General features: G+C 37.0%; 1 protein-coding gene across 8 annotated transcripts in view; it reads left to right on the plus strand.

The window, feature by feature from the left end:
• Nucleotides 1-20,006, plus strand: part of DST (dystonin) — a 316,145-nt gene that overhangs the window by 269,159 nt on the left and 26,980 nt on the right. For all 8 annotated transcript variants that reach the window (XM_074819863.1, XM_074819864.1, XM_074819867.1 and 5 more), the window contains 12 exons: nucleotides 162-388; nucleotides 1,081-1,203; nucleotides 1,953-2,054; nucleotides 4,081-4,182; nucleotides 5,315-5,488; nucleotides 6,301-6,456; nucleotides 8,805-9,002; nucleotides 9,516-9,644; nucleotides 12,390-12,560; nucleotides 13,819-13,974; nucleotides 14,207-14,413; nucleotides 16,084-16,203. In XM_074819863.1, the coding sequence (XP_074675964.1) occupies nucleotides 162-388; nucleotides 1,081-1,203; nucleotides 1,953-2,054; nucleotides 4,081-4,182; nucleotides 5,315-5,488; nucleotides 6,301-6,456; nucleotides 8,805-9,002; nucleotides 9,516-9,644; nucleotides 12,390-12,560; nucleotides 13,819-13,974; nucleotides 14,207-14,413; nucleotides 16,084-16,203 (1,865 nt within the window). The remainder of the gene's footprint in view (nucleotides 1-161; nucleotides 389-1,080; nucleotides 1,204-1,952; nucleotides 2,055-4,080; nucleotides 4,183-5,314; nucleotides 5,489-6,300; nucleotides 6,457-8,804; nucleotides 9,003-9,515; nucleotides 9,645-12,389; nucleotides 12,561-13,818; nucleotides 13,975-14,206; nucleotides 14,414-16,083; nucleotides 16,204-20,006) is intronic.

Raw genomic sequence — 20,006 nt, forward strand, 5'->3', positions numbered from 1 at the left:
TGTTGGTTGTTTCTACTTAACATTATAAGGAGTCCTGTAAAGAAACAATTTTAGAGTCTAAATTTTAAAATGTACACATATGTTTCTGCTGTAGAACTGTAGAGAGATTTATGGCCAAGAATTGTTTGCCAAGGTAGTAATCTAGTTCCTTTGTTGTTTAGCTGTTCAAGATAAACTAGACCAAATGGTCCTCATATGGGAAGACATCCAGACCTTGACTGAGGAAAGGGAGGCCAAATTGTTAGATGTGATGGAACTAGCTGAAAAGTTTTGGTGTGATCACATGGCTCTTGTAGCTACTATTAAAGATACTCAGGACTTCATTCGAGAACTGGAGGGACCTGGAGTTGACCCATCTGTAGTCAAGCAACAGCAAGAAGCTGCTGAGGTCAGTAGAAAGTACTTTGTTGACTTGAAGTATTTTATTTACGGTATGCAGAGAAAAGTCAGAATTACTGTGAAATACCACAGGAGAGTTAATTCCTTTTTTTAGAGACCAAGAGGGATAATTGTATAGAAATTTGCTATAATGATATCTCGAGAGTCTATGGTAAATAGCATGTATCAGTGCTTAATTGCAATGAGCATGCAACATGTGCCTCTCATTATATTTACATATCAGTTTATAAACATGCATATAATAAGCATGTCACTGAGACTTTTAAGTTATACATGCTTTAGATTCCCTGAGTAGTACATAACATCTAAATGAAAGGTGTACAGATGTATTATGCTCTAAGCCTGTAATTATTTATGCTGATAGTTAAAGATTTGAAGGTTGAATGATAACCTCTGAAAAAGAAAACACGCTGATTAAAGAAATGTAATTTAAAACTTCCTGTTTATTTTTTTCATCTCATGCAAAATGACATCATAAACCATTGTTATAATTTAGACTGATGTCAGTTGATTTCACGCTGACGCTGCAAAGGGATGCTTATATTTTAAGCATCCAATTGTAAGTCCAAGTGACTTTAAAGAAAACAAAGGTGGAATCCTGCCGTGTTCTACCTTAAAAGCAAGCGGTACATAGATTATTAAATTTAGTATTAGCAGTGTTGGATTTTTTTCTCTTTGTAGGCTGCTAAAGAAGAAATCGATGGACTACAAGAAGAACTAGAAACAGTTGTGAGCCTTGGCTCTGAACTTAGAGCTGCTTGTGGAGAGCCTGACAAACCTATTGTCAACAAGAGTATAGATGAGGTATGGGAAACACAGATGCCTATATCTGTTATGTTAGATGCTTGTTCAGTTGAAATTGGCATATCCCCCTCGCCCCCAACAAATTTTGAAAATAAAAATTTTGTCATAAAAGTGAGACATCCCTGAAGCCTTTGTGGTAAAGTAAGGTTTGCCTTTCAGGTAAATTATCTTGACTCAGATTAGATTAGAATCTACAGGCAATTTTATTTTCTTGATTTATGAGTTAAAATTTTTGTAAAAGACAGATTTTTTTTTTTTGTAAAAATACTCACTGATTAATACAACAGATGGCTACTTTTTGCAAAAGTAATGCTAGAATAAATTTCAGATATATCTGGTTTATGCCAAGTGAGACATCTTAACGAAGACAATACTGTTTGGATGACTACAAAGTACTTATAATTTTTCTAATGTTCGGCAATGTACGTTTCTTTTGAGCTACCTTTATTATAATGATACAACTCCAAATGATTTAATAGTATTTCCCATATTAACTATAATTCCTATGTTAATAAAAATACTCAATAGTCAGTATTGAAGTTTACAGCTTTTGTAATCCAGAACCTGTAGTGAATTCTGAAGAAAACTAACTATGCAGCGATAGGGAGAACAAGAGTGTTAATATGGAATGCATATGAACTATTCATGCTTAGTTTACTGGTGTTATTGATCAGGGAATAATTAGTGAATGCACATTATACAGCAGTAAAATTCTTCTGTCCATTGGAGTAAATTGCACTTACTTGCAGCTGAATTCTGCCTGGGATGCCTTAAACAAAACATGGAAAGAACGGGTGGATAAGCTTGCTGAAGCTATGCAGGCAGCTGTTCAGTACCAAGACGGACTGCAGGTAAGATGGTGTGAGATACACTCAACCCAGTCGTGAGTCAATAGCATTTAATGTGGTTGTAGTAAAAAATGTCATGTGACCGGGTGACAACTAGTGTGTCGCTCTGATTATAGTAACTGTTTCCTTCAGTAGGCAGATATTTTTTCTCAGGGTTGGTTGGTTTGTGGGGTTTTTTTGCATTAAAGAATAAATCTATTGGGTTGTTTTCCTCGTATAGTTGTTCATATATTGCACTATGTTTAGATTTGAAATTAATGTCCCTTTGACAGGAGCAGAGTTTTTTTGATACCACACAAATTCACAGTAATCTTGCTCACATTTTCTTGAGATAGTAATTATTTCATGTGATAGGCAAGCTGAAGTTGTGACACATGTGCATGATCTGAAAGGAACAGAATACAGGCCCGTATACTTGCTGCTATTTTCTTTGAGTGAAGGACAGTGAAAGAACTTCAGTTTTATTCCATGTTTTTTATAAGTCAAATACTTAAGTTTTAATATTTTAAGCAAAAAATATTATTAACATAATGTTGCTGGACCATTATACTAATTCTTAGTGTAATTTCTCCAGTCACAGTGCTTTAGAAGATGATTCACTGTTTAAATCTGTAGATAAATTTTCCAGCAGTTTTTTAAGATATCTTTTCTCTGTATGTGCTGTATTTTTTTTTTTTTTTGCATGTTTGTTGCACATCTTGGCTGAGTGGCATGCCTCATCTGTCAGTGAATGGCTAGAAGATTAAAACACTTGAAAAGACTCCAAACACAGTCAGATTTTGCAAAACTGATTTTTTTTCCTCAGTGGAATTAGTCTTTCTTGGTTCATTAAATCTTTAAAACTGAAGTTTCACATGACACTGAGGGCAGTTGCCTGTGTGTTCAGTGCGGGTCAAGCAGCAAAACACTCTTTAATAATAATGCAACATGCTTGTTTTCCAGTGCACCCTTGCTATGTATTTTTCTCCAAGTTCACTTATGCACGTACTGTGCAGAGATTGACTTGTAGGGTTACGTTAGGAACATTGCCATTGGTTTAAGTGTTTTGTATTTCCTGTGGCTGTACATTGTACATCCTACAAGCTTGGTACTTTGTGAAAGAACTCTATTTAAATGCTTCTTATGGTCATTTCAATAGACAATATGAAAAGCATTGTGGACAGATTGTTAGCTGCAGCTGCCTCATCCTGTTGAGGTTGTTAGAGGGTAGTTCTCCTTTTCTTAAGGAGCTGTGTAGCAGTGGGCAGCTCCGACAAGCCATCCTAAGCCTTTCTCTGTAATGAATCATGGATAACGGGCAGGAGGAAAGGGGCCTAGCAGAGGTGTTTTTGCCTCTATGCAATTACCCAGATTGATAATAACTGTTTTCAATCTGTAAGTGGAGTATTCTTGAGGTTGTTTTGCATTGTATCAGGAGCAAAAGTGTAGAACCCACAAAGCCTCAGAACTGGGGAGACTTCACTGGTTTTTAAAGTTATAACCGCATTATCCTGCAGAGTCAAGCTCAGTTACGGCCCTTCACTGTCAAATATGTACCGAATGGGTCATGTTCCATGTTCCTTACACAGATAACGTTATCCTTCAAAAGACGCTTGTTGGTAATCATCATTTAAAATGTGTTATCATTCAGCTACTGCCTTCCATCTTTGCTCCAAAGGACTGCAGAATAGAGTTTGTCTTGTATTGTCTTGTCTTGTCTACCTTTCAGGGTATTCATAAAAGTTGTTGATTTTACTCAAGAAGTAGAGTGCTACTCAGCATGAATAGTACTGGCAGAATATTACTACTAATAGAAGTTCAGTCTTGCAACATGTACATTCTTGTAACCATTACATGGAATACTTTAGCTAATATTTGATCCCTTGTATTGCAAGGAAACCTAGGTTTCACTGAAGAACGCTATTTTCTTTCAAAGAGCACAGCAGTATTGTTCTCTGGAGTAAAAATAATCTGATATTTTACTTAATACAACTTTCAAATATGACACTACTTCTCTGCTCATGCTTCAATTTCATACTGTGATTTTCAGGCAATATTTGACTGGGTAGACATTGCTGGCAGCAAATTAGCATCTATGTCTCCCGTTGGAACAGATCTGGAGACAGTGAAGCAGCAAACTGAGGAACTTAAGGTATGAGCTAGCAATTTATTTAATTTATATTTTCATCTGTCTGCATTTTTCTATGTTTTTCAAGAGTCAAAAGTAATTTTCTTTTTCAATTTCTAGTAAGAAAAAATCTGTATGAAAATTTCAAATAACATTTCATTGCGAACTTTTCATTTTAAAATGTGTTTTATTTTAAAATCTGTTCCAAATTTTGGTGAGACTACGTTTTATTTTGTGAATATGTTCTGATAGCCCAGAAATACTTGTAAATAGCCTTTGAAAGAGAATGAATGCTATAAGATTGTTATGTACAGGGTTCTTTTGCTACAACCTTTACATTTTCTGTTTTGTACCATGAACAGCTTCCTTGAGGCTCTGAGAGAATGCCTCCAATGCTTCACATGTGCTGTTACAGGCTTTATCTAAATGCCTACACAGATCATGACATTCCCAGTATCAATAAACTGAAAATCAAAGTTTCAGGCTTAGACACCTGTCTGTATGTAACTGTGACCGAGTATGCTCCTGACGTTGGTAGGCTGTTACGCTATATATAAAAAACAGGGATATATGATGATCAGAGAACATCCTTGGTTTTGCTGCTCACTTGTATGTTTTTGTGGCTGTGGGCGGGTTGTTTAATCTATGTGTTTTATGATGTAACTTCAGATGAACCATAATCTTACATAGTTCAGAAAAACACACATGCAAGTTGTATTCAGCCTACTACCTAAGTTGCATGTAGGAGAGAGTATTCTACTAAAGAAAACTTGCTTTTCAGCTCTTCTGAAGAACAATTCTGTTTGAAGCTTTAAGTATTATATTATCACAACCACAAAAGCTGGAAGTTACTCAAAGTATGTTCTGCCTTTTTTACAGACCAGGGAGGTCATTGGAGAATACTATCCTGTTGTCATCTGGTCACAGTTAGCAATATCTGCTAGAACAGTAAGACATTGTTGCCTATTTTCAGTTAGCTGAGACTGTCTGGATTATCAGTGTCTTACAAAGCATTTTGACCCTAGAAAACAAATCCCCAAATTCATGAAAGTTGACAGTGATGCATTAGTATTGTAAATACTGCTGTACTATGCCATATTCAGGAAGGTCATTACTTGTGTTATGTTTATTTGTATTCTTTTTCTATTTACAATAGCAATTTAAGACAGAAGCTTATCAGCAGCAGATAGAAATGGAAAGACTGAACCATCAGGCAGAACTATTGCTGAAGAAGGTGACAGAGGAGAGTGACAAGCACACTGTTCAAGACCCTCTCTCAGAGCTCAAACTAATGTGGGACAGCCTAGAAGAAAAAATTATAAATAGACAGGTAAAAAAATTTGAAGGTGGGGCCTTTATTCATGAAAGATTTTTGAGACAAGCTTTTTATTACGCATAATGTTTGTATCGATTTACACATCTATTCCTTTCAGTTTGGAAATTACAGAACTATATATAATAAAATTTAAATTTTAAAATTTACTGTGTTGTTTTTATGGTTTTTAAACCCTTAGCAGTATTTTTTTGTCACTTCCTTTGTCAGCAGTGCCATGTTGATTTATTATTATTTAATTTTGGTTATTTGACATCTTAAGTAGCAGTTGAAAACATGTTTATATGTGCAAAATTAATATTAACTCCTGGCCTCTTAAAAAAAAAAAAAAAAAGGCAACTTTATTTTAAACTGTTTCTGTGCTCTTTCCTTAAATTATCAAAGTGGAAGAGAGATTTAAAGATGCAGTTCTTTGAAGTGTATTTTTTTCTAAATTGAATCATTCCATGACAAAAAAGAGGTTTTAAAAAGATCATGCACCAAATTGCATTTATATTGAAATTATATTTTAAGTGATAAAAAAACTCCTGTCATATCTCTGATGAAAGAACCTTCAAACTTAACTCTGCTTCAGTTACATGGGGTCTTCAAAGGTCAGGAATTTAAGCCTGGAATGTAAGGCTTTACAAGGGAATTGCTAACTCAGCTCTAACTATAAAGTAGTTGCTTGTGTTGGATAACTGTTTCTCCCTGGTTTTTATGCTATCATATGCATGGACTCCACTCTGGATTATGGTGACTAATGGTAATATAAGCCAATTCAATACCATTGTGAAACCATTTTATTGTTAATTTTGTTTTTACTGTAGCACAAGCTGGAAGGTGCCTTGTTAGCCTTGGGGCAGTTCCAGCATGCCCTGGATGAGTTACTGACGTGGCTGACGCATACAGAAGACTTGCTGAATGAACAGAAACCTGTGGGTGGAGACCCCAAGGCTATTGAAATTGAACTTGCCAAACATCATGTATGTAATTATAATGAATATTAACTGAAATGTTCTTTTGATGTTTATCTCAGTGATGAGTCTTGTAGTAAAACTTAACGCTTCATAAATAATTCTCAATAGAACTTTTCCAGATGCAGATTATAGCTGAAATGCAGGCTTGGAGTAACTAATATCTTTCCTCTTAACTCCTCCGTATTCCTTCCTTCCTTGCATATGCCATGCAAGTGGCGTAGTTTTAGCCAAAAAGAGCAGCTCACCCTAGTCTCCTCTTTTACTCACCTTAATTTGATCCAGGGAACTCAAAGGTTTTTGAACCCACTACTCACCCTGAAGCACAATAAACTCCTTGATTAGTTCTGTTTAGGCCAGGTCTCACAAAATGCACATGACTTACACATCATTCGTTCTTGTTTCTTCCTTCTCAGAAAATAGTGATTTGTTCTGAATTCTGCAAAATTGTATCTCAGTTGGGTCCAGCTGACAAGGAGAATGCTTCTCTGAAAATCTCAGCAAACTTTAGGCATATCCATGCCCCCATCTTTTTTCTCTCCGTTACATACAATGTGGGGTTAATTTTTTATTGTTTGTTTTAGTATTTTTACTGATTATTTTGACTTAGGAGCCCATGGAATAATGCTTTCATTGTGCCTTCGAGTAGTATCTCTCAGGAGCAAGAGATCTTCTCTACCTCTTTGTGTGACTTGGTGCTGTTCATGATGATGTGTTCTTTCTAGGCCTGAAGATTTCAAAATAACCTCATAAATCCTCTCCTTTCCTTTAAATATGCCGTTTAATTTTTGGCCTGCATATGATGTGAAATGTATTCAGAGTCCATTCTGGATGTACAGTGAATTGATTGAAATTGACAATACACAGATAATTAAGGCATTTTCATTGTTTCTGTTAATGCAGCTATGTGGCTTCTGAAGCCTCTTCTGTGGTCAGCTGGAACTTGAGCAGTGTAAATTATCTGCATGTCCTGTGTGACTACTGTTGGAAACAAGCCCTTTAAAAAAAAAAAAAAAAAATTACAAATACAGCTTCCACTCTGTGAACCTTTTATGTTGTTATCAAACGGAAGTGTTTTACTACTGAAGAAGCATCCAGAGATCATTTATGACTTCACGTACCTTCAGTGCTGAAGGAGTTCAGCAAACACATGAACAAATCTACTTCCTTTCCATAAAACAGAGTTTATAGGTTAGAAAGTTCACACAGTAGTGCATCCTGTGGTAGCCTGGAAAAACATCCATGTCTTGAATAACTTTGGAAAGAATAGACCTTGTTCTTAGTGAGCCTCACCAGGAAGGAAGGGATAAGATGCATCTGCTTCTGTGGATATCCCTCTTTTTCACCCTGTCAGGAAAATAAAATAACTAGTATCTTCCAGTATTTAGCTGAGAATTAAAGCAAATGTGATGCATGTTTTATTACAAGGGCTACTTGTGACTTGCTGTTTCATCAAATGCTCTGTATAGTTTATTTAAAAGTTCTTTTGTATTTACTTGTAAAGTTTTTCCATATGTTAGCATTTTGAGGGAGGTGAGTTTGAACCCCAGACCCCATGGAAGACAGCAGTCATAAACTTGAATTTCTTGGATGGGGTTGATACCTTTCTCTTCCCAATCATTTTGCATATTCTCTTTTTCTGTTCTTTATTTCAGGTATTTTAAAGCTTTTTTTTAAAAAAAAAAAAAAAAAAGTCTTTCTGAAAAGAGTATCCTTTTCCCAAATGTACCTTTTGCCTTTATGATTTCACTGTGGTTGGTGATAACAGGTTTTCAGCCAGATGGAGGAGGTCTTGTGTGTTAGTGTTAGAATCATTCTCCAGCTTTTAGCACAGCTGAAGTGTCCTGGTAACCTGACATAATGTGAAATGAGCTGTAGACCTGAAATGCATGAGAAGATATCGTGGCAGTCAGGTGGTTGTATGGCACAGCAGGCACATAGTATTCTTGTTTGTCTCTCTCCTCTCTTAAACTACTGCTCCACAAGCAATCTGCACTCCTATATATAACACTGTTTTCACACCTTACCCTCAAAACCAAAGAAAAATCCCGTTAAAGAAAAATATGTAGTTAATTAAGGAAGGTGAAGAAATAATTCTTCACTAGCAGTACTTCAGAAAGAAATATATGTATTCAGATGTAATATTTTTCCAAGATATAAAATGTAGCATTTTGGCAGCATGATCTGTTACTGCTTTTGATTGAGGAGACCTTAGTTATTAGCTTTAATTGCTAATACCTGTGCTGATGTTAAACTATTGCCTTGTCACTGGATTAGAATTAGCTCAGTCACTGTAATTACCTTCATTCAATAACTTGCCAACATGGCCAGTCATACATGCTGTATTACAATTGTAGGTGCTACAAAATGATGTTTTAGCTCATCAGTCTACGGTGGAAGCAGTTAAGAAAGCAGGAAATGACCTGATTGAATCGAGTGCTGTTGAAGAAGCAAGTAATTTACGGAGCAAGTTGGAACTTCTGAATCAGCGCTGGCAAAACGTGTTGGAAAAAACAGAACAAAGGAAACAGCAGCTGGACAGTGCCTTGATCCAGGTGAACAGGAAATGATCAAATAAAGACATAACTCAACAAAAGTGTCTTTTTACATGAAATACAGAGATATATGTATTAGAAGTTGGCCTAAATCAAAACCATAATGCAGACACACCTGAATTTTGAGAAAGTTTGAATCCAGCTGTATCTTCTACAGTGAGCCACTGTGTTTTATAGTGCTGAATCAAGACTTCAGCTTTTGGCCTACATATTTTTAAAGAGTAAAATTTCTGTATGGGTATATTACTCAGGGAAAACATTGATCTCAGAGTTGCTCTTTAGCCTGCTTTCAAGATTTCATGGAAATTGGTTTTGTTTTTATCATTTAGGTCAGATTGAGCTAGTTTAAATTTTTGGTTTGGTTCCTTTTTTTCCTTTGTTTTTTTTTTCTTTAATTTCCATTGATTACTGTAAATATCTGATTAAATCTGTTGCCAGTGTACTTCTGCATCTGGGCTGGTATTAGAATGGAGAACATTTAAGCAAGCTCTAAAATGATATGGTATAATTTAGGCCCAAGGTTTCCATGGTGAAGTTGAAGATATGCAGCAATGGCTGACAGACACTGAACGTCAACTGTTGGCATCAAAACCTGTTGGAGGCTTACCAGAAACAGCAAGAGAGCAGCTTAATACCCATATGGTACGTATCAATATTAGAATGCTTTACAAACTGCATTTCAGGACTAACTATCTTTCAAGAGCGTTTATGGTAAATACAGAGCATGTTCTATATATCTCAGTGTCTGTACAGTATCTTAAAAAAATGTAACAGCCTTCAAAACAACACTGTTGTTTTCAATGTAGGAAAAGTAGTCATTTGGGAGATGCCCAAAACTGAACCGTTAATAGTGTTGAGACAGAAGAGAACTCTTGCATCCTTATTCTCAGAAAATGTTTACAGATTTTTCAGTGATTCCTATTCTTCTTTCCCTTCTGTTCCCATAACTACACTTAGGCTTTTTCTAAGATACGAAGACGAATCTGAAATGATCTATATTCATTGGACCTTGAATTAAGAGACTCGATCCTTTATTCTTTATCTAACTAAAGGTGACATTAAAATCATCATTAGCACAGATGTAATAAGGACTACTGGCTCCTGTAGAGAGACTGCTTTAATTGGAAGTGGCAAGCTGATCAGGATGCCTGAATTATTCCCTTTCTTCCCTTCTTTTCTCTTTAAGAAACGTTCTATGGATTTCTCCACCCCTGTAGAACCACAGAGCTTAAAAAAAAGTCACTTAAACTTGATCCCTTACCTCAAAGGAAGGTGGTTCGTAGTGCTCCGTTTATATAAGATCATGCTGTGCTATTAGGCCAAGGTATAACCCCAGACCCCGTGATCTGAACTCCTGACCTCCTGACTCAGATGTAAGAGTAATATTCACTGAACTGTCCTTGAACTCCTCCTCCCCTTCCCCTCCCCAATGCTGTGAGAATGGGGCATAATCACAATTTCATGGGAGTCAGTGGATCTTTTTCCATTTTTCTTCCTGGTCTTAAAGTCAGATCAAGACCAAAAAAATTTCCCTGGAAAATTTTAGGGTTTCTTTTGGCACATTCTTACACTTTGCAAATCAACAAGCCATTTTCTATACTTGCACTTACAGATAGATTAAAGAATCTTTAAACTGAATGTAGTATTATAGTTGGAACAAATGTGAATATGTTCCCAGTAATATGTACTCTATACGTACAATTGTTTCCGAACTGTACAGGTATGTTTTAACAGATTGTTACTATGCTGCGGGCCATCATGTAACTGCAGACATTGACTTGTTATCCTTTAATGTATATAACCCTTAAAAAACAGGACTTGATTTCAGTTTAGTTAAACCGCAATGATTCTGTGCAGATATGTGTAAATTCTCTGAAACATCGAGGCCACTTGTCATGTTGAGTACTATTTATCATAAGTTCCAAATTCAAACTTGCCCCTAAGTGATACAAACCATGCTGATTTTGTGATGTGAAAGTGCAGAAGAAAGTTTTGCACTGTATTTTGATTTCTTTCTGTTTGGAAACAATTTATGAACCGCTTCTTGAGTGTAAGGTTTGTTTCTACAGCTACAAATAAAAACCATAATCAGTTCACAAATGAAGTTGAGACTCGGCAGCATTTCCCACTAAGCCAGCTACAGGAAAACAACAGAGACAAAGAGAAATTACAGGACACCAGCAGGAAAGGGGCTTAAAAAGAGGCCTCTTCGGCTGTGTCAGTGCTGCTCAGAACATCCCTCTCCTTTTCTGAAAGCAATCATTTTTCTCAGTTCCTCTTTTAAAATTATTTTAGTTGTTCCTGCCCTCTTAAGAATGTGATGTACTGCAGAATTAACCACTCTGGTGAGCTCTTGTCTTAGACTGAGCCCAACCCCAGTGTTTGGGGTTGCTCCTGCTTTGCTGCGTCTCACCTATTCTACACTCTCTATGTTTACCTCTGGGGAGTTCTTGTGCTGCAGGAAAATAAGATACTCTGAGGAGTTACAGAAACCAGAAATAGTGTAGGAAGGTTGGGAACATAGGAGGAAGCAGGCTAGGTGACACCACTTTTCATAGTCCTCAGAAAGAAAGCAAGGAAGCTTTCTGCCCTGTTAAAATCTTAGCTCATGGTTGAACCTGCTTCCTGCTTTGCCCTCCCCTGTGATCAGGTACAACCCCATCTACAGTATCTCTTAACCCAAAGAAAATGTTGGTTTGGGCTCTTGTCCTGGGAATTGGAGGAAAAACCTCCTCCTATTGCAAGCTACTTACTGCTCATCTCCTGGAAGATGTTCCTCATCTGGGAATCTGCAGCAATTCGCTTGGTACATTTTTGAATGGTCTGTTATAAATTTTAAACATGCCCTTTTGAAGTCAGAGGGATGCATGGGAGCTCTTGCCACCTCATCTTTAATGTGGTTAAAAGACACTTTGTATGTGTAAAATGTCTTCAGTGCTCTTGCCTGGCAAGTGAAGGAAGATACGGACAACACAAAAGAGATGATGTACAATAAAGCAGCCCTCCCAAGTTGTCCCACCCACTTTTGAAGGTGTATTGGATAGGTCTGGGCTTTCAGCTTACTGTGTAATGCTGACACTTTTTGTTTCAGCCTCAGAGGGACTTTAAACCAACCAAGTTGTAGCAAATCTTGTGCAATAAGTGCATAGTACTTTCTTTGCCAAGCTTTGGTTCTCAGAGAAAACATCTGACAGACAATACAAGTTCTCATTTCCTGAAGAACTGGGTCCTTTCTTTGTTCATTTGGCTTTTTATGAATTACATATGTTTCCTTTATTAGTCTTAATCATACCTGCTAAATGTTGGGAGAGAAATAAATATTATAGTAGCATTTTAAAGAGTATTGAATTTCTACCTGACTTATTTTTTGGTGCTTTCTTTATTTAGGAACTTTGTGCTGCCTTTGAAGCCAAAGAAGAGACATATAAGTGTCTAATGCAGAAAGGCCAGCAGATGCTTGCAAGATGCCCAGAGTCTGCTGAAACAAATGTTGAGCAGGACATAAATAACTTAAAAGAAAAATGGGAATCAGTACAAACAAAGCTCAGTGAAAGAAAAGTATGAGTTTTTACATAAAAATAGAAACGTAAATCATGTATTTAAGGATGTTAATGTTTGGTCCTTTTATGCATGCATTCATGCTTGATCTTTTAGATTTAAAGTTAATTGTAGAGACATTTGTGCAGAATTTATTCGTACATTTAGAAAGTACTGGGAAAAAATGGGATTCAAGAAATGGATTATTCATAACTGGGCCGCGGTGGGGGAGCGGGTGGGGTGACGGCGCGGGCAGTGAAAATGGCACAAGTCTGTTCCATAGAAATACATTAACTGATACTGATAATGCTCATTTGGTACCATTCAGTACAGAATTGCTGCACTAATTTTCCTAGCTTTTATCCATTTTTTTGCTTAGAATTCCCAAACACTTGGCCTTCTGCCACTTACTTCAAGGGACTACCTTCTGTTCTAACGTAGATCAATAGCGTGATTTCACTGATATGCAACATATGTTTTCTTATTATTCATTTCATTTTGCTTTCATTCCGTCACAAAGTATAGTCCATTTGTTCTACCTTAATCAAACCATGAAGAATATCAGTAATTACAAACAGAGGAACTCTGTACAGCCCTAATGCTTATAAAACACAAATATTTGACTCACAACTTAGTTACCTTTTAAAGTGAGAATGCTGGTGTCTCTTAAGGTAACTGTATAACGTAAGAATATCAGACTAACTAATACCCAACATGAGCACGTTCTTGCAGGAAGCTGCAAGGTTGGAGTGCTCAACTGGGCCAGCAGTGCAATTGTTTGAAAATCTGACTGCTGTCTCATGATCAACAAAAATTTTGTATCCAAAATTAGTCTTGGTTCAGACAACCAAAATGACAATTGGGCTTTATTAAAAAGAATAGGTCTAGGCAAACCTGTTCTTTGTTTAGTGCAAGAGAATAAATTAGATGACCTCTTTCAGGCTCTTCCAAGTGCACTGACACCTTAGATTTCTGAGATTCTACTGGTTTTATATCAAAATTGATAAAACCATATATACCATTAGGATTAAGTAGTAGAAGATGTAACGTCTTAATGTGGACAATTTCATCTTGCTGTATTTTCTACTCTCCTATCATACATAATTTTACTGTTACTCTTCTATCCATTTCCTTTAATGTGCTCAAATGTAGGCTGTTATTTTAAAACTCAGAAACTTTGAGTTGGAAAAATGTTTTAAAATGCTAAACTAAACTGGTTTACTCCAAAATGCTGAACTAAAATGGTTTACTGCTATTAAAGTATGACCTATCTTTACAGACCAAACTGGAAGAAGCCCTCAATTTAGCAATGGAGTTCCACAACTCACTTCAAGATTTCATCAATTGGCTTACTCAGGCTGAGCAAACTCTAACTGCAGCTTCTCGGCCAAGTCTTATCTTGGACACTGTCTTGTTTCAAATTGATGAACACAAGGTATGTAAAGAAACAGATGTATAATGTTTTTCTCCCACTCTGTGGAGATAATTTAAGAATGTCCAAATGAACCCTGTAACACTGGCACTCAGAGAAATATTTAATTTGTTTCAGAATTGCATTTTATAGTCTTCCTCGCTACATCATTCTTTATCAGACTGGGGTTTTTTTGGTGATTACCCAGTGCTTGAGCAACATAGTATTCAGAGTAATTTTCTCCCTTTTTTCCAAGGTTTTTGCTACAGAAGTGAATTCTCATCGAGATCAGATCATAGAGCTGGACAAAACTGGAACCCATTTGAAATATTTCAGCCAGAAACAGGATGTTGTCCTTATTAAGAATCTACTGATTAGTGTACAGAGTCGATGGGAAAAAGTAGTTCAACGCTTAGTTGAAAGAGGAAGAGCTTTGGATGATGCAAGGAAAAGAGCCAAACAGGTAATCGGACAACAGCTGTTGTACAACTCTTTGGACTTAGCTGTAATTACATCCAGACTCTTGAAGAATATGGTCCTTTAAAGCACTTTCAAGTAAGTCTGGATTTAGTGTAACAGACACTGTTGAATTAGTGGAGCAATTTCTGTGATTTGATCACAGAGCACTTCATTTGTGAGGTGAAAGCATCATTTTCAGCCTGAGCAGTGACTTCTGTCTGCCATACCGGAGAGTCTGAATGAAGAAAGTTACAGTATCGCTCCCAAACGTGTATTAGTGCCATCTGTCCTCAAAAAGAAGTCTCACAATCAACCCCTTATATTTTAAAGAATGTGAGGAACCCTTTTCACTAATCTGTGGGAGTATTCCTTAGTATTTTCTTCTTGGGTTTACATTGTGACCTGATTAACACTCATCACTTCCTCAATCTCTTATATTAGTTACTAGTCCAACATTTTCTGTATGGTAAGATATCTCCATTTATTTCCTTAAAAACCTGGAAAGTTTTTTCGCACAGTTTTCCTCACCAGGGAGCATTCTTTTTTTTTTTCCTTAGATTGATGTTCCTCACTGAGGAACATAAATGATAAGATGCAAAATGTGTGAGAGGAATGTAATATGTTTAAATGTCAATAGGAAGCCCTAGCTTCTGTTTACTCAAGTGAACATGACATTCAAGATCTGGTCACTTTCACAGCCAAACCACATTCTCATGTTTACTGCTGCTGTCACTCAGCTCTTGGAGTAAGAACTTCTCTGAGCAATAAATTAGCCCATAAGCCAATGAAATGTTATTTCTTTTCCAGCAGTTTCTCTTGTGCATTCACACACACAGCAGTTCTGCAATGAGATGGACTTAATCTCTACGTCCATTTACAGAGCTAAATACAATAAGTTACTAATTTAGGACCACAACTATCTATGCAGAGCAGGCAAGAAGTACTGAAGAGTACTGCTGTCAAGTCCTGATCCACAGCCTTGAACAGCAGGGTCCAGGAACCCTGAGAGGTTTCTGAACTAGTTTCTTGTGCTTTCATTCATGTGTAGGCAGTCCAGGCAAGAAGAATTTCAAAAGAGATGTGGAGAGACAAACGACCAGCTTGGAAAAATTGAATCCCAAAGGGATGCCACTTTGTGAAAGCTGGTTGACTCTTTGGTCTGCTTCCTTCCCTGAAGAACTCTTTTTGTTGAGACAGGAAGGAAGATCAAGAATCCGTTCTTTGACCATCAAGATACCATTTGATACAATGAGAGCATTTATGAGCATCCCAGGGAAAATCTTGGGCAGTCTATCCAGACAGGAGTTTTTCCCAGTGATTTACTGCTGTTGTCCTATATAGGCAACACCTAAACCCCATTCTTGCTGTATTTACTATTCATTACTAAAAATATAGGTATCTAAATGACCAACACATCCACAGAAGTTACTAATATGTCTCTGAAAGGTACATACTATGTGTGGAGATCATGTACATAAAAGGTTGCTAATTCACCTGGGAGAAGGGAGTCTTAAGTCCTATTCGAGAGACCAGGGAGAAAAAGCACACCAAATCTTTCTGAAGTCTGCAGAGTACTTGTCTGGCCTGCAGAGAATTGCTTGGGGTTTAAGGTTTTCAGACTACTTTATGAACAAGTGAATTTTTAAAATCCATGCAAATCTCACTTTCCTGCAGTTCCATGAAGCCTGGCACAAACTTATGGAATGGCTGGATGAGTCAGAGAAATCTTTGGACTCAGATCTTGAAATTGCAAATGACCCTGACAAAATAAAGATGCAGCTTGCACAGCATAAGGTGAGTCATGAGTGATCAAATGCAAAGTGCCCCGTGAGATGCAGGTAAGTCTATCAGCTTTGTACTGTTCAGTCAGCAAAGGAAGTAGATTTGTGGCCTCACTACAACAGAGTGCTTATTAGCATCAAATTAAATAGTGATGTGTTATGGGTGGGGAGTGACAAAAGAACTTTTCACAGTACCTGAGCTGTGGGGGAATGGTTAACTATGAAGAGGAAAGACATAATAATACAGCACCATGGAAACTTTAAAAAACAAAGTAATACTATCTCAGAACAGGAATATCTGAAGAGGTTTTGTTACAGGCTTTTTTCAGTCCTTAAACCACAAATTTACCATCCAGTTATTTGGGTTGGGATTTCTTAATACAAGACCACCTCAAAGCTGAAAAATAATCTTGTATTTTTATTGCTTTTTATGTCAAGTGGAAATATTAATGAAATCCTCTAGAAAGCACAATGTCACCATTAGTAACAAAGGTTGTTTCTCTTCATGGTATTCATAATTCCAGGACCAGCTTTCCACAAACCCAGCTACTGTAGGTGAAAATGTAAAAATCTCCCTGATTGACCTCACTTTTCAAACAAATAACAATAATGTAAGAGCTTTGTAGTTCCATCAGACACAGAGCAAAAGGAAAGATGGAAGAAGTCTTTACTTCATTTTCACTTTTGTAAAGAGCCTAGAATAATGTATTACTGAAAATCAAGTGGATGAGTAGTAGAATCTTCAGAGACAGGCTGTGTCTCAAGATTTATCTTGGAGCAGTTTCATCAGAGACAGAGTATTGAAAGAGCATTCCTTTTTCTACATTTTGGCATACATTTACTTCTACTTTTGATGTCAGTTTTATTGTTCTCCATTTACTCCTATTTTTTCATTCTTCACAATATCCCCAAGGGTTTGCATATCTAATTTTTTCCTCTGTGTAGCTTCTGATGATCGCTTTTACCTCTGACAAGTTTTGCCATGTATACTAATGATTGGTTACTGCATATGTCTGCTTTATATTTTTATCATTTTTCAGCTTACATGCGGATTTAAGTATTGTTTATCAACCAGGAAAATATTCTCCTTTAATATGGGAAAGTTGGCTGATGGTCAAGCAAAAATAGTTTTACCTATGTTTACTATTAAAACTTTTAGATAAAACCTACATTAACATTCTGTTACGCTAACTCTACAATTTCAGTTTGTTCTGAGATTGCTGCTGTTGCCAGAATTTCAGTCAGCAATGGGAATTTAGGGAAAAAAATCTTTCTGTTAGAGAAGACAAGAAGGACTATCTTGACTGTATCAATCTTTTAATCCTTCCACTCTCTCTTTTCTTTATATAAAGTTCAAACTCCTCACGAGTATGGTCAACACGTTATGACTCTGCTTTGAGATCCTTTCAGGTCCTGAGGTTTGACTCTCTACCTTAATTCTCATCCCCTCTTCTGAAGTGTTAAACTTGATAATCCCACTTGTTCTTTATACCTACAGTAGTACATTTTATGAGCCCAAACTTCCTCACATGTATTAGCAGACTTGTCAGTTCTCTCAATGATATCTTTTCTCCAGCTTCTTTTTGTATAAAATGCCTGCAGAGAATAGCTACTTGAGTTTCTTGAATCTCACTTCTCCATAAGGAATGGGATGGAATGCAGCATAGAGACATTAGGTTTGAAACTGGTGATTTGGAGGAAAAAGATGAATGTCTGTGGGAGAGGGAGTTCTGTGAACTTTGTGACTTTAAACTTCAAACAACCCCCCCAAGAAATCAACTCAATTGTTTTTTAATGAGCTGTCAAACCTCCCAACACTGCAATGTCCTTCCTTGTATTTTGAGTCTTTTCCTTCCACTCCCACATATACCCCCTGTGTCTGTCTTTGTCTTTTCTGTCCAGCCTTGAAGGTTTCCTTGCTCTATTTAGTTAACGATTTTGCTATCTGAATTGAATGTGTGCTCTGTGTGTGTGCTGTAAGCAATAATTTGAACTTGCTCTTTGCCAGTTGTTACTGCCAAAAAAAAAAAAAAAAAAAAAAAAAAAAGCCCTGAAAGAGAAAAGCCAAGATAATGTTCTCTCTCTCTCTCTCTCACATCTAGTGTTTTGCCAGGGACTTTTGGGGGTTATTCATGGTCTGTTTATCAGCAATTTTTCCTCATTTTTAGAAATCTGGAATGGAAAAACCCTTACTAGGTCACCCAATCCATTCCTCTGCTAATGCTGAATGTTCCTTACAGTACATTTATATGAACCTGTCTAATTTTATCTGTATGTTCCCATTTTGCTTAGAAGAAAGCTAGATAGTTAATTACTGAGATTTCATGCATTTTACCTGTCTGTTCCTGGCAGTTTAAACCGAAATCTATTCTCCATTACACCTCTGTGAATCAAATAAAAGTAGATTGGGTGTAGTGTGTGTAGTCTCTCAAAGAATGAATTGACTGCAACCCTTTGTTCACCTTTAACTCTGTGTTCCTGTATGATCCTTCTGTGGCAGCAATTTCCTTGTGTTGCCTCATGCAAATCAAGTAACACTGTTCACATAATGTTAAGTAGTTAATAAGATCCATCAAATAAAAGGAGCACAGACATACTGTTTGTTTGAAGGAACTTCTATAAAAAACTGGCTATTTTAATTCTAAAAATTATTTTGATTGTAGTTCTAGCTTGACCAATGGTGTTTCCTTATTTTATATGAGGAAAATGAAAGGACAGTAAGGAAATACCGAATTACAAAACAAATGCTGCTGCTTTTTTTTTTTTTTTGGCTGATGAATTTTGATCCTTAATTCCCTCTGGATCCTGAAATAACCTCGAAGTAAGGACAGTCCAGTGCAAAATGCCAAGCAAGTTATAAAAAAGGAACCTTGAATCACCCTGGGTAAAGTTGTCATACCGTCTGCATGGCATAGCCCGATGCCTACCTCCTATTTAAGACACCTCCATTCTACTTGAGCTTTCCCTGACACACATTCACATCTAAAAAGAGCACATGACTGTGTGGACACATGGGAAAGTTGGTGGGAGAGTTGTGAGCTTCCGTGGCACAGGCTGGTGCAGGCCAGCTGGGAACAGCTTGCCAGTTGGAGGTGAGCAGCTGTGCATGTGTTGGAAGTGACCATGAGGAATCCTTGCAATCTTTACATGCCCTGAGGAATTACTATAAGTTGTAAGTGGTAATTATTTCCTTGCTGGATGTGATGATACTGAACATTGCTCTGAGAACCTGATGAAAATCTGTTTCAGCAAACACTGAGCAAAACCTCTTTTTGCCTAGTATTTTTTGTGACCAAAAAAAAAAGAATATTTATTTGATTCTCTATATATGAGTATTCTAAAGAAAACTTGTGATTTATTTTTTTTTTAACTGCTTTCCTGCTAGCAGTTCATAAAGGTGTGAAATAAAACACTCTTAAGTATTGCTACCATTTAAAAGCTGCTGTGTAGGGCTGATTTTGTCTTTTGGCAGTGTTCCTTTATTTAATTATTTACTCTGTCAGTTCGTTAGCTCCTCTGCAGTACTGGATGAGCTGTGTTTCTGTGTGCTCCTCTGTGCCTGTGAAAAGCTTCCAGAGGCTCTGTGCAGAAGGAGCTGGCAGAGCTGGCAGGCAGATGGAACTGCTGTGTCACTGTCATCTTCCAAAGTCCCTGGATCACAGAAACCTGCTTGTGATTGTGACTTTCAGCCCAAATTGTTGTATTGGGATGTCACCTGGCTGCCTCTTGTGTCTGGATCTGTACAATTTTGGCATACAGTCCTTCCCAGTTAGAGCATGCTTCAGTCTTAGGAGGGTTAAATGTTTGTGGTTGGAG

This window comes from Strix aluco, chromosome 3, assembly GCF_031877795.1.
Source record: "Strix aluco isolate bStrAlu1 chromosome 3, bStrAlu1.hap1, whole genome shotgun sequence".
In the NCBI taxonomy this organism is placed as follows: domain Eukaryota; kingdom Metazoa; phylum Chordata; class Aves; order Strigiformes; family Strigidae; genus Strix; species Strix aluco.